Source organism: Acomys russatus, chromosome 2, assembly GCF_903995435.1.
Source record: "Acomys russatus chromosome 2, mAcoRus1.1, whole genome shotgun sequence".
Taxonomy (NCBI): Eukaryota; Metazoa; Chordata; class Mammalia; order Rodentia; family Muridae; genus Acomys; species Acomys russatus.
Window position 1 is genome coordinate 92,794,522 of NC_067138.1, and position 15,303 is coordinate 92,809,824.

The window sequence follows — 15,303 nt, forward strand, 5'->3', positions numbered from 1 at the left end:
GGCGGAATGGAATACATGTTCTGTCATTTCTAGAGATCCTTGGATATTAGATACACGAACATAATTAAAGGAATAATTTTCATACTTCCTTAGATACACATCAAGAGCATAACCAAGAAAATGGTGCCAGAAAGGAAGCCGAGACCCTAGGAAGTGTGTGTGATCCTGCCAACAGGTAACGCATTTGACTTTCATGCTGGCTCATCTTGAGTAAGTTTAGAGCTTTTTGTACTGTAGAACAGTGTGTGATTTCTTCCTCTAAATCAGGCAGTGTTTTTCTACTGTAGGCCCACCCACATTTGTAGAAGATGTTCAATACTTATTATGCCTGGGCATTTCCCCTCTTCTATTTATCTGAATATTGGGTTTTATGGGTATTATCTGAGTTGTGAAGAAAGTACAGGTTTGGAAATTACACACGGTAAGTTTGGAAATTTTTGCCCTTTAAAAAAAAATTATGTATGTATGAGTGCTCTATTTGCATGTATATAAGAGAGCATTAGATCCTATTATAGATTACCGTGAGCCACCATGTGGTTGCTGGGAGTTGACTCAGGATCTCTGGATGAGTAGCCAGTGCTCTTTATTGCTGAGCCATCTCTCCACCCTTTTGCCCTTTTCTATGTATCTGAACTATTTTCAAATCCTCTTAGTTGGGTGTGGTGGCACACACCTTTAATCCCTCCACTCTGTGGGAGGCAGAGGCAGGTGGATTGCTGTAAGTTTGAGGCCAGCCTGGTCTATAAAGTGAGTCCAGGACAGCCAAGGCTAACACAGAGAAACCCTGTCTCAAAAAACCAAAACTAAAAACAACAACAACAACAACAAAAAACCAAGAACAACACTCTTAACTATTGAATGAGTCTAAATTTTGGGAGCCTTTGAGGTCATCTGGTTTGGTAGAAAACTCTGAGACTAGTACTTTCTCTTGCTATAGCTGAGTCTAATTTAACTTTCAGTTGTCCACCCCTTTCCTGCGTTAGCCTACACTGCTTCCTGTTTTCATCTATAGTTCAGATGAAACATTTTTTTATTTATGCTTATTTTATGTGTATGAGTGCTTTGCTTGTATGTATGTAAGCACCAATGCCTGTCGCCTTTGGGAGACTAGAGACAGTGCTAGATAAAGACGGTGCTACATCCCCTGGAACTGAGTGATAGTTGTGGGTAGCATTGTAAGTGCAGTAACCCAACCCTGGTACTCGGCAAGAACAGCAAGTGCTCTTAGTGGATAAGTCCTCTCTCCAGCCCATATATTGAAGAGGTTTTACTTATTTTATTTCCTTAATTAAGTAATTAATTAATTATTTTGGTTTTTTGAGACAGGGTTTCTCTGTGTAGCTTGGCTGTCCTGGACTTGCTTTGTAGACCAGGCTGGCCCTGAACTCACAGTGATCCACTTGCCTCTGCCTCCCGAGTGCTGGGATTAAAGGCGTGTGCCACCACGCCTAACTGGGCTTTTTATTTTTATTTTTTGAGACAGGGTTTCATTGTGTTGGTCTGGATGTCCTAGAACTCAAGCTGGCCTTGAACTCACAGAGATCTGCCTGCCTCTGTGTCTTGAGTACTAAGATTCAAAGTGTGCACCCTCTGCCCAGCTTATAATCAGATTTTTGATATTTTCTTTTCCTTTTTTGGTTTTTTGAGACAGAATTTCTCTGAGTAGCCCTGGATGTCCTAGACTTACCTTGTAGACCAGGCTAGTCTCAAACTTACAGAGATCCACCTCCCCTTTTCTCCCAAGTGTTGGGAATAAGGCATGGGCCACCATGCCCAGCTTTTAACATTTTATAAAGAGTTAACATTATTTAGAAAAAAATACTAGAGCATCTGATTTACTCTGTTGCCAAATTTAACATGAAAAGCTTACACCTATGTTGTTACTGCTTCTTTCAGGAATTCTATTTTCTTTATTGCCTGTTTTCTGTTACCTTGTTTTGGCTCTTATGATCAGGGCCTGATATACAGTGAGACAGCTTAGTGGGTAAAGGAGTTTACTCCCAAGCATGGGGACCTGAGTTTAGTCCTGACCCTTCAGACCCACATAGTGGGAAGAGAGAACCGATTCCCCCACGCTGTCCACTTATTTCCACATGTGTGCTGTCCGCCCCCCCCCATAAATAAAAAATAAATCAAAAAAGCCCAAAACTCTGAAATAATCCACATGATATTTTTTATTGCAAGTAAGAATTATTGTGTAACAATGAAGCATGTGTACTGAAAAGATAGTCGCGTTGGTGTGTACATATGTGGTGTGTGCTTGCATCTTTGGAGGCCAGAGGTCATCATCAGGTGTCTTCTATTACTCCTCACCTCTTACATTGAGACAGTGACCTCACAAATCAGCTAGGTTGGGTGGCTGGTGAACCCTTGAGATCCTTTTATCTCTGACTCCCCTTGCTAGGATTACAGGTTTGCGCCGTGCCTTTCCTTTTTATGTGGTTGTTGAGGCTGAACTCAGGCCCTTCCGCTTGTGCAGGAAGCTCATTACCCACTGAGCCATCCCCCAAGCCTGCATATTGTTTTTTATACTCGTTTTGCATTTCTGTGCTGATGCATAAGTGCATGTGTGTGGGGTCAGAGTGACAGCCTGTGAGAGCTGCTTCATTCCTCCCTTCCACACTGCGTTCCAGGGCTCACACTCAACACTCAGGCTGTCAGGCGTGGCAACAAGTGCTTTACTATTATTTTTTTAAGCCTTGATTTCAGTATTTTCAATTCTGTGAGTATGTGTATGGGTGTGTGCACAAGAGTGCAGGTGCTGTGGAGTTGAGGAGGGGGTGTCAGGTCTTCTGGAGCTGGGAGCTGTCCAGTGAGTGTGCTAGGAGCTGAGCTTGGGGCCATTGCTCCAGTGCCACCATGGATTATCATTTGGTTGATGTTTGGCTTATGCAGGTTTCTTTTACTACAACTTCCCCAAGAAGAGGGACAGACATGAAAGTAAATTACTTATGAAATTTGTGAAGGAACTATTACTTGAAAATTATGTGGATTGGATATAATATTTAGTTAAGAACCATGGAAAGAGTACAGTTTTAAGCCAGGTATGGTGGCGCACTCCTGTAATCCCAGCACTCGGGAGGCAGAGGCAGGTGGCTCTCTGTCAGTTGGCAGGCCAGCCTGGTCTACAGAGTGAGTTCCAGGACAACACAGAAAAACCTGTCTGGGGAGAAAAAAAGAGTGGTTTTTTAGAGAATTAGCCCTTTCACACACACTTGTCATCACAGGTAATCAGGACCCCGAGTCTTGTTGCTGGTTTTGACTAGAGTAGTGGATGAGCCAGCGTTATACTTGAAGCCAGTGCTCAGGCTGGCCACTCCTCTCCTGGTCAGTCAGTGCTCAGGCTGGCCACTCCTCTCCTGGTCAGCCAGTGCTCAGGCTGGCCACTCCTCTCTTGGTCAGCCAGTGGTCAGGCTGGCCTCTCCTTTCCTGGTCTTCGTGAGCCCTCTTTATTGCAGCGCTTGCAAAATTTCCAAATGTGCAGTGGTGATGCTGTTTTCTTGTTTTTTTTTTTTTTTTTTTTTTTAACTTTTTTGACATTATTTTTACTGGCCTGCAATTCACTGTGCAGAGCACACTGACCTGGAATTCACAGAGCTCAACCTGCTTCTACTTCCTTGGTACTAGGATAAAAGGCGTTTCTCAGCTCTTTGGAAATTACTTATTTTTACATCCTTTCTAAACTTACATAATAAACTAAATCCCATTCTGGCCTTTTAAAAAACAGTTACGTAAATTTTTAATTAGAATATATTAACTATATGTTATGGCTTATTCATATATCATCTTTTAAAATATTTTTATTAAGTTTTTGAGAACTTAATACAGTATATTTTTATCTTATTCACCCTCCAAGTCCTAGGATCTACTCTTATCTTCCAACCTACTCAACTTCAAGGCTTCACCTCTCTAGTTGCTGCGAGTGTTGTACCTCTTACGAGTTAATTTGTTTTAAATTGTATTTTATTATAATTGGGTGTGTGTGTGTGATGTGGGTTGATGGTGAGCACATGCCTTTGTGCATCTGTGAAGGCCAGAAAAATTTGGGGGGTTTGTCTTTTCTTCTAGTGTAGGTCCCAGAAATGAAACTCAGATCTGCAGTCTTGTATAACAAGTGCTTTTACCTACTGAGCCATGACCTCCTACCTCTTACACAATTTATTTGATTTTTTATTTGATTTATTTATGTGACATGCACATGCACTTCCTTAGATGCCCAAGGAAGCCAGGAGAGAGTTCCCTGGAGCTGGAGGGACAGGTGGTTGTGGACTGCCTTATGATGTGCATACTTAAAACTGAATGTGGGTCCTCTAGAAGAGCTCTTGACCACTGTGCTGTTTCTCCAGGCACCGCCTCCCTAAAAACAAAACAAAACAAAAAACCAAACAAACAAACAAAGAAAAAAACAAAAAACCCAGTCCTATTGTACAACTCTAACTGACCTGGCACTCAGTATAGCTACATGGCAAGACTCTGCCTGTCTAGTACGAAAACTCACCAGATTAATTAGCAAAGCTGTTCAGTTTGTAGATTCTGGTTCTGAAAAGTGCTTGCTCTTGGCAGGAGTCTCTGGTATTGTTTTGTTTTGCTACAGGGTCTCCTGTAAGCCAGGATGGATGATCTAGGCTTACCTTGAACTACTTTTTCTTTGTTTTTTAAAGACAATATATTATTTATTGCGTGCACATTTCTTATGTGGGTGTTGTATGTTGTATGCACATGGACCATGACACACCTGTGAGAGTCAGTAGGTACTGTGGCCGGTTCTCCCTTTGTTTAGGCTCTAGGGCTCTGACTCAGGCTAGCAAGCACAGCATGGAGTAAAAGGAAACTGAACAGAACAGTCTCACTGTATCTGTAACATAGTTGCTATAGTGCAAGATTCACAGGAAAAACTGATTTTGAACATGAAATACCAAGTCTTTTGTTAGTTAAAAAAAATTTGATCCACAAAATTAAGTTTTTATGATACTATAAGGGAAGTTGAAGAAGCCCTTAGTGTATCTAATTTCTGAAACAGGTTTTGGTTGGTTGGTTTTGGGTTTTTGTTTCTGTGTATTCTTGGCTGTCCTGGAACTCACTCTGTAGACCAGGCTGGTCTCGAACTCATAGAGATCCGCCTGTCTTTGCCTACCTAGTGCTGAGATTAAAAGCGTCCTTCAGCACAGCCAGACTTGCTATGAGATTTCAACCTGTACGTGTTATTAAAAATAAATCTTCTAACCATGTGCACTCCCCCCCAAAAAACCAAATCAATCTTCTAAAAGGGGGAAAAAAAAAGGTATTCTAATGTGCATGATTCTGGAGTGGGGGAAGTCCAGGTGTGTGTGTGTGTGTGTGTGTATGTGTGTGTGTGTGCAGTAGTCCGAGAGCAGTTTTGGAGAGTAGATTCTCTGCTGAGGGGTCTGTGGCTCTAGCTCCGGTTCTTAGGTTTGCATGGTGAGTATTTGGCACCTGTTTGAGGCAGTCTTCCTTTATAGCCCAGCCTGGTTTAGAACTTGAGATCTTGTTGCCTCAGCTTCTGAAATGCTGATATTACAGACATATACTACTATGTTTGGCTAAAGAATATTAAAGTCTCTGCTACCGTGAAATTGTATTAGCATGCTGAGGACATTGTAATAATGTAATTCTAGTTTGTTGAATTTGCTTTGAAGTTATATTCAAATTGTTGTATGTCAAGTTATATATAAGTTATGTAATCTGAAATAAACATATATAGTAAGAAAGTTTAAGTTAATCGGGAGACGGATACACAAGTTGGGCAAAAGTGCCGCCCTAATTGTCACTAGACCTCCCCAGAATAAACTGCCTTTTGATGACCAGGGCGAATTGAGTGAAATCGTCATGGACAGATACGGGGCAGACAGTTTCTTAGACACTCAGCTACATCAAGGTGCTCAGTGCCTACCTACACATGACTTGCACTTGCTGTCTTCTTCTTTTCAGCGCTGCTCCTTTCCCCTTACAGTGTGCTTCACCATCAGATGCAGACAGTTCCACACTACTTGAGAAGGTATAGTCTAAAACAATTTTCATTTTTATTGTTGATTCTTTGTAAGACACAGCCTTGGTAAGTGACCCAGGCTTCTCTTGAACTCATTGTGTAGCGCAGGCCAATCTTGAACTTACAGCAAGTCTCTTGCCTCAACCTCCCAAGTACTGGGTTTATATAGGTGTCAATTGCCTGGCTTTAAAAACAGTTTCAATTCATTGTCACTAGTGATTTATAATAAAATCTTCTTGGTGACATAACATTTTTTTTCTTCTATTTTTACCGTTTCTATTCTCTTGCTAAATGAGAATGTGGAATTATTTAGCTCAGCCAGTGAACACATACTTTTTCATAATGTCTTTTGTCAGTATGGTGATAAACTCTTGTGGTCCTGGTGCTTAAGAGGCTGGGGCATAGATGTCTCCTACTGAGACCAGCCTGGGCTACACAGCAAGCTGTCAAGGCCAGCCTGGCTCCTTACTACCCAGTCTCCAAAAAGGAAAGCAGCCCCACCTTTAGCCCATGAATATGGAAAGAAGAGAGCTCCAAAACTAGGCGTGATCATTAAGTTGTAATGTATGTCTCTTTTCAGGATCCAACTATGAGAACTCCCAAAGAGAAAAGCATAATGGCTTATAAGAAAATACCAGGCTCTGAAGTGGAAGCCTCTCCTTTATCAGATGCTGCAACGAATGCACAGAATGGTGTATTCAGAGAGTCTCCACCGGTGAAAAAGAGCGACCCGTTCCAGAGGGAGCAAGATCATCTGGTAGAAGAGGTTAGAAAAAGATTATTAATAAATATACTTATGTATTTGTGATCTGCTAAGTGGTGTTGGGATCAGAGATGGAGTACAGTTAATTCTTGAGAAGTTTGAAGTAGGGAAGTTACATAATAAAAGTGAAGGCAAAGGGCCAGAGAGGCTTGTTTAGTGGTTAAGAGCGTGTACTGCTTCTTACAGAGAACACAAGTTCTGTTCCCAGCACCATGTGGTAGCTCATAACTGCTTATAACTCAAGGTGCAGTGGATTTGATGTTTTCTTCTGGCCTCTTCAGCCACTGCACTCATGGACATGCATATAACACATAGTTGAAAATAAAAATAAGGGGCCTAGAGAGATGGCTTGGAGATTAAGAGCACTGCCCTTCCAAAGTTGAATTCCCAGGAACCACATGGTGGCTTACAACCATCTATAATGAGATCTGGTGCCCTCTTCTGGCCTGCAGGCATACATGTGAGCGAACACTGTATACATAATACATTAAAATACACAAATAAGAGCCGGGCGTGGTGGCGCACGCCTTTAATCCCAGCACTCGGGAGGCAGAGGCAGGTGGATCGCTGTGAGTTTGAGGCCAGCCTGGTCTACAAAGTGAGTCCAGGATGGCCAAGGCTACACCGAGAAACCCTGTCTCGAAAAGCCAAAAAAAACAAAAAACAAAAAAAACAAAAAAAAAAACCCCACATAAATAAATGAATAAATTAAATTAAAAAAAAAAATCTTTGTAAAACTTAAGCTAAAGTAAATCAGCCTTTATAAAAAAGCAGATATAGATTTCTTATAAACATATTTAGTTAAGATTGACTCATTATTTATAGTCACTTCCCATGCTATAAATATTCAACATATAATACGTATCTGGTAGTTTATGGATTAGCCATTGCATACATTGTTAGGTAAATGTGCTCAGTGATTATAGTCATTTGAATACTTTCTTATTCTTCTTAGCTTTTTAAAAATATTAGACCTAGGGCTGGAGAAATGGCTCAGCGATTAAAGGTTAGGCGCACAACTAAAAAATAAAAACCAAGATTCTAGCCAGGCAGCGGTGGCACGCACCTTTAATCCCAGCACTTGGGGAGGCAAAGACAGGCAGATCTCTGAGAGTTCGAGGCCAGCCTGGTCTACAAAACAAGTCCAGAACAGCCAAAGCTACACAGAGAAACCCTATCTTGAAAAAACAAAAAGCAACAACAAAAAACTACCAAAACCCCAAGATTCTGTGATACCAAACAGTGAAAGTTTTGTTGACTTTGTTGTTTTCTAAATATTTCAAAGGTGACTAAAAATATTGATACCAATTCATTGATTTTTTTCCCATAAATTTTTTTAGTTTTATTTGTATGTGTTTGCTTAGTGTGTGTGTGTGTGTGTGTGTGTGTGTGTGTGTGTGTGTGTGTTAACGTGTGTGTGTGCACATGTATTTGCATGCCGTAGCTTATATGTGGAGGGAGAGGACAACTTGGAGGAGTGGTCCTCTCTTTCTACCATCAGTCCGTACAGTCAGACTCAGGTCATTGCAGCAAGTGCCTTTGCCAGCCTCTAAAGTAGTCCTGTTTTGTTTTGTTTGTTTTCACAGTACTGAGTTTTATTAGGGATTTCATTAAGGTTGTTTTGGGTTTTCACATTGTTTTGTTTTTGTATTAAGTAACTTGATCAGTTACTTGATTTAATTTAATACAAATTAAGTAGTTTATACAAATTAAATACTTAGGCCTTTCACTTGTTATCTTGATTGTTTTATAATTTAGCATTATTTGAATTAATGTTTGGCCAAGCAATCACAGCATACTACAATTTTTTCTGAGTGTCTTAAAAATAGCCTTCAGATAATATTAATTTGGATTTTACCTTCTCTTTTATCAGTTCTGATCTTACTAAATTAGCACTGTACAATACCAGAGAATGGGATGAATGCTAATTATTGTCCTTTTGTAATGAGACCAACCAACTTCATGGTTTCCAAATGCTTCTAGCTCTCTAATATTCTGTTGATTCTCTATTGACTTGACTGTACACTAAAAAGATGGTAAGTCCTTTTCTTTTTTTCTGAGACAGGGTTTCTCTGTGTAGCCTTGCCTGTCCCGGACTCCCTTTGTAGACCAAGCTGGCCTCGAATTCACAGCTGTGAGTTCTGGGATTAAAGGCGTGTGCCACCACACCTATCTGATAAGTCCTTTTAAAGTTGAAATTCCCTAGTTATGAAAAACAAGGCACATTTTTAGTTTAATAGAATTTAGATTGCATTTCAAAAGTGGAGGCAGGAAGTCCAGGAATTCAAGGTCATTCTCTGCTAAATAGTGAGTTCTAGGCCATCCTAGGCTATAGGAGACCCTGTCTCAGAAAACAAAACAAAACAAAATATATATGGGCTTGAGAGATGGCTCAGCAGTTAAGAGCGCTTGTTGCTTTTCCAGAGGGCTCAGGTTCAGTTTCTGGTGTCCATAGTTTGGCTCACAGCTATCCAATAACCCCAGTTTGAGGGGATCCAATCGGCATGTATATGGTGCACATACATGGATGCATGCAAAACATTCATATACATAAAGTAAATAAATTAGAAATTAGAAAAAAAATCAAAAACGTCATAAAAAGAATTTAAATTAACAATAGATTAGGGTGGAATAGAATAAGAGAATCCTAAAGTCTCATGAAACTGAAAGTAAAATGGATTTATTTTTATTTGTGTATTTGTTGGTTGAGACAGAGGTTAAGCAGGGTTCTTTTTGTAGCCCTATCTGGCCTTGAACTCATGATGGTTTTCCTGTCTGTCTCCACAGTGTTGGGATTACAGGTACATATCACTGTGTCTGGTCAGTGAAGTGAACTTAGTTCATTAATGCTTTTATTCTAAGAAGCCATCTGGGGCTAGAGAGATGGCTATGCAGTTCAGGACACTTGGCTAAGGCTGGGCGTGGTGCAACACACCTTTAATCCCAGCACTCAGGAGGCAGAGGCAGGCAGATCTTTGTGAGTTTGAGGCCAGCCTGGTCTACACAGCAAGTCCATGGCAGCCAAGGCTACACAGAGAAACCCTGTCTGGAAAAACAAAAAAACAAGAACACTTGCTGTTCTTGCAGAGGACCAGGGTTTGGTTCCCAGCACCTACATGGCCACTCACAACCTCCAGTAACTTGGGAGCCAATGCCGTCTTCTGATCGCTGGGTACATATATAATGCAGACAAATACTCACACATATAAAAAAATTAATTAGAAAAGAGGCCTCCTGTTTTCTTGGGGCAACTTGATTAGAGTTCTGTGCTCATTTTTCTATTTCACTGATCTGAAGAGCAGGAGTTTTAGTTTGCATGCTGTTTGCATTCTAGTTGGTTACTAGAGAGTGCAAATTTCATGTTGTACATTTTTTATTCCTTATTACTTATTCACTAATTTAGATCTAATAAGGATATTTCTGACAAAGAAGTATGTTGTCCAGTGTGTTCTGCTTGGCAATAGAGGTATTAAGTGCAATTGGTGCATGCTTTTCATACCAACAGAGATAGGGGGATCTCTGAGTTTTAGATCACTCTGATACTCTGTCTCAAAGCAAAAACAAAGAAATAGAAGTCTTATTGTGCAAATGGACTGTATGAAGAGTCTGCTTGTTTAAAACGGTTATTTTGATGATTACAGAGTTGTCAGGTTCAAGGTCACTATAGTCAGAGTGGCCTTAAGGCTTCCTGAGTATAGCTGGGTGGTGACGCACACCTTTCATCCCAGCACTAATGGGGCAGAGGCAGGCAGCTCTCTTGAGTTCGAGGCCAGCCTGGTCTACAGAGCTAGTTCTAGGACAGCTAGGGCTACATAGAGAAACCCTGTTTCAACCTCCACAAAAACAAATCTTTTTGTCTATCTTCTGTTGCCGCCTTATAGACTCTCACTCTGTAGCTCTGGCTGCCCTGGAACTCAACTGTGTAGACCAGGCTGTCCTCGAACTCACAGATCCATCTGTCTCTACTTCTCTAGTGCTGAGACTAAAGATGTGCATCACTGCGCCTGGCTGAGTATAGCTTGTAACCTGTTCCTTTTTGCAGCAGTATGGCACCTGGACCACCTGAAGAACATCAGAGAGTTTCTTTGTTGCCATCAGCTAGTGCTGGGCTGCTGACTCTGTGTTCATGGTTCCTACTGGAGTTTTGTCATTTCTGTCTGGTCTTGGTCATTTTTCTTTTTCTTTCCTGTTGCAGGTTGCCAGGATAGTTCTGTCTGGTTCACCACAGCTCTGTGAAGGGAAAGAAGTAAAGTTGGAGGAGCTAATCAACACTCTAATTTCTAATCCCTTCTTACCCAAGAAAGAAATTCCCCGGACCCCAGAAAGCTTGAGTGAGTTGATGCTTTCTGTCTAATTTCCCACCGCTAGACTCATGATCTGACAGTTCTTTGGAAACAATTTAAAACTCTAGTTCTTTGTGGTTGGCAGTGGCTCTTTATATAGTGAGTTATGTTGAAGTCTTCAGCATGATTGCTCACCTTTATACAACAGTCTCTCATCAGTAACCTTTTGTGACTTGTGCACTTACACAGAAACATAGTCAGTCCTGATGTTACAATCTTGTTTTAGTTGTGTTACTTGGCTATTTTCTGCAAAACATTTTATTTGGCCATTTGAAAAAAAACATCCTGGGGCCAGTTCCATGTGGTAAAAGGAGAGAATGGACGTCTGGAAGTTGTCCTCTGACTTCCATGCATGCACCGTAGCATGTGGATGCTCTCACGTGCATGCATACAGAAAATAAACAAATAAATGAGTAAATGTACTAATAAAAATTTCCACGTTTAGGTCAAACCTGTGTTTAGGGGGAGTAGGAGGATTTTGCTTTCCAGTCAGCAGTCATAAGCAGCTACCACACTTCATGCATAGATCTTTGCCCCATGGCAAAAGTGGTCATAGCATCAAATGCTTGCCCGCTAATACATATAATTGGTGTAGGCAAACCTTTGATACTTCCTTCTTTAACAACGCAGAGCGTTGGTGTTGAATGGTTGAATACAGTTTCTTTGCTGCTGATATAATTCATATTGAGCTGAGACAGCATAAGTTGGTGTTCTTCAGATGACAGCCTGTGAATTAAATAGGTCCTGCAGTGTGTTTTTTATATATATATATATATTTAAATACAGCCTTGTTCATTTGTTGACACATTGTTTATAGCCATTTCCATGCTCCAGTGTCAGATTTGCAGAATTGTGGGATATCAAATGACCAACAGAGCCTACAATCTAAAATATTAGTATCTTTTATTTAAAAAAAAAAATCTGTCCACTTGTGGCATGGATAGACAAGATGTTTTTCGTGCATGTAATCTACATACTTGTGTAGGAGTGCATGTGTATTTCAGGAACAGCAGTTGTATGTGTACTGATGAGTTGGGTTGTTTGGAGATGAAGTTTTCTGATGTTCAGGTTTGTCATCCTGTCAGCAAATGTATAGAACTTGGACTGGACAGTAGCTTTATTTTTAGCACTAGAATAAAGAATTTTAATTGCATGTCTGTGTTTGGAAATACATAAATAATGTTTTCCCCCACTTCCATTAGTAACTGAAATTAGGAGCTCATGGAGAAAAGCTGCTGAAAGTGAAGATAACAGCAGTTCAGACGGGATTCTAGTGGATGCCAAAGCTGGAGAGGTGTTGTCAAAGTCTTCATCTGCACTGAGTAACCAGAGGGAATTTAGTCTGGCGATTTTTTCTCCAGATTTTGATAGGTCTTATTTGCCTGAAAAGAAAGCTGTTCCAGATCAGCCCAAAGGTGTGCCTCAGAAACATCTGGTGACAAGTCAGATTACTGAACCCCCAAGAGAAGATGAGTCAGACTTGATAAATAAGAAAATGCATTGTAAGCAAGATTTAGAATGTGCAACCACCAGGCTTTCAGAAACTAGACAAATGGAGCCATTCTCCCTTGCTGTGGGCAGTGGACTAGATGTGACATGTACAAAGGAAGAGGACTCTGTTCCAGTATTGGACCACTCACAAGCTTCTTGCAGTGAACCTTCCACACATAGGACTCTGTTTCAGAGGTTGAGTGGCATTGGCATATTACACGAAACTCTTCCAGAAGAAGTTGGTCACCTAAGTCTTAATAGCTCTACTAGTTCAGAGACAGCTTTTCAACTGGAACCGAATAGTTATGTGCACAGTGCTGCCTTTTCAGATGATGTGGGGAAAAGACAAGCCATTCCAGAGTCAGAATCCAGTTTACAGGCTGTTCTCAGTAGGTATGAGGCTCTAAAGAAATCTTTTAACAAAATAAGGAACGAATCTTACCTGTCTAATCCCAAGACACTTGAACACCACAAAGTAGAATTGAGCCCTGGAGCCAAAGACATGCCAGCGGATGATACACAAGCTATTTCGGACACTCGGGATTTGTGTATTGACTACACACAGCCATCTTCCCACATGTCCTTTGATGAAAAAACACAGTCTGTATCACCACTAACTAAAGCTTCTCTTCTGGAGGAAAAATTGAGAACCAGGTTACCATGTAGTCTTAGGGAATTTCTGCCTAATTTAAAAGGTAAGAGATAACCAACCCTTTACAGTACCCTTGGTGATCATTTTCTTAACTTTTCTTTTTAACCCCCCACTAAGATGCAGTACTATTTTGATACCTACCTCTGGCTAGCCACAAACTATAGTTCAGGTTGGCTTCAGACTTACCATGTAGCCCAGGCTATTTCTTTTTCTTTCTTTTGTTTTTGGTTTGGGATTTTTTGGGTTTTGGGGTTTGTTTTTGTTTTTGTTTTTTGAGACAGGGTTTCTCTATGTAGTCTTGGCTGCCCTTACTTGCTCTGTAGACCAGGCTGCCCTCAAACTCAGATCTGCCTACCTGTGGCTCCTGAGTGCTGGGATTAAAGTGCTAGGTGGAAAAAATAAAAAAATAAAAAAATAAAGTGCTAGGTGGTGTGCGCTGCCACCAGCTGGCTGCCCAAGCTGTTTGTAATCGTCTCCTGTTCACTTAACTTTTCATATAGTACAAAGTGAAGGTTGCATGATCATGGTGGGAAATATGACAAATATAGTCTTTTAAACCTTCATCTAGGGCAAGAAGAGTGAGCCCGCACTTTTCGGGTACTTTCAGAGTCCTTATGATTATATGTATCTATAGAGAGAGATAAACTAAGTCTTTTTTTCCAAATATAGTCACATTTTGAGATACTGGGGTTAGAATTCTAACACAGTGTGTTGGTAGGCATAATTCAACCTGTAACAGTGTAAATAACTGAAGCCAAGCGTTCACTACATTTTGTTAATCATGTGTTTGAAAGTTATATAATAAAGAATTAAAGTTATTAGTTACTTAGGACAGAGTTAGGCCTTACTATACAGATCCTTATATACCACTTTGGTTTCCCATGATAATTATTTTTTTCCCATGATAATTATTAAACACCTTTTTTCTTTTTTGTTTTTGTTTTTTCGTTTTATTTTGTTTTGTTTTTAAAAAATTCTAGAAGTGCATTGAGTTTTTGGAGGAAAGGTATTTCGGTAGAAGTGGTAATTTTATTTATTTATTAGTGTATCTTGCACAAAGTGGGTCTTCTAAACCAGAAAGTTGCTACGACTTGGAATTTATCCTGCTTTCTTTGTAATACTTATTGTCCTCTTTTAAAAATCAAATTTTTAGAAGAAGAAATCTCAAGTAAGAGCCTTGAAGCAAGAGACGCTGTGGTCTGACAAGATGAAGCCTTTTTCAGTTAATTTACCTGTGATGCACTTACACTGCAGGCTTGCCGCTCCACTGCAGCTGATCTACACACACACCGGAAGTGGAATACTCTTCTCCAAGGTCGAAGAAGGTCTGAGTGCACTTTGCCCCTTGTGATATATTTAGGTGTTTAGGTCTTCTTTAGCAAATATGAGGCTGAAATGTGAAGTATTTAGGAACAGCAAATGTCAAGTTTTGGGAAGCCATTGTGATTCCTTAGAGTAATCTTATAACATAAGTAAATGGCAAATATCATAGCTATGGTAAAACATCAGTTATTAACCTCAGAGTGAGTGTGTAATAGTCGCTGAATAGCCTCGTCTTTCCCTTTAGAGAAATAAATCATTTTGTTATATCTTTATGAAATATTCTGGTACTAACACAAAATGAGAAAAGTGTAGTGCCTTTGGATGTATAGTCAAAACAACACACCTTAAGGTTTGTAAAACTGTAACAGGCTTAATGAACTCCAAGTATGTTGGTCCTGAGAGAGATGCTGAATAAAATGCATGTGATAAGACAGGATGGATGAACTGAGAAAAGGGGGGAAGGGAGAAGATGGCCACACTGTCAGACTCTCCATTGTTTGTCTGCTTTAGACTGAGAATATAATTCTAGCTGATACTTAACAAGAATGTAAATGAAAAAATCACAAACCTGTTTTACTATTGTCTGTGGGTGGTATGGGGTGGGTGTTGTTTTGAGAAAGCAGCAAGTTTTTGTTACTTACCGATAGAAAACATTAAATTTCCCTAGTGCCTACAGAATATCCCAAAATCACATGAGAACATTGAACATGGATTTAAGTAACTT

General features: G+C 40.2%; 1 protein-coding gene and 1 non-coding gene across 2 annotated transcripts in view; both read left to right on the forward strand.

Moving 5' to 3' along the window:
• Haus6 (HAUS augmin like complex subunit 6) overlaps positions 1–14,804 on the forward strand; it is a 43,463-nt gene extending 28,659 nt beyond the window's left edge. The window contains exons 12-17 of the mRNA XM_051164010.1: positions 94–175; positions 5,950–6,016; positions 6,588–6,773; positions 10,966–11,101; positions 12,316–13,299; positions 14,410–14,804. Coding sequence (XP_051019967.1) covers positions 94–175; positions 5,950–6,016; positions 6,588–6,773; positions 10,966–11,101; positions 12,316–13,299; positions 14,410–14,459 — 1,505 coding nt within the window. The 3' untranslated portion in view covers positions 14,460–14,804. The remainder of the gene's footprint in view (positions 1–93; positions 176–5,949; positions 6,017–6,587; positions 6,774–10,965; positions 11,102–12,315; positions 13,300–14,409) is intronic.
• LOC127207577 (small Cajal body-specific RNA 8) lies at positions 5,742–5,872 on the forward strand. The gene has a single exon (XR_007832936.1). It is a non-coding gene; the product is annotated as a small Cajal body-specific RNA 8 (non-coding RNA).
• Positions 14,805–15,303: the final 499 nt, after the last annotated feature.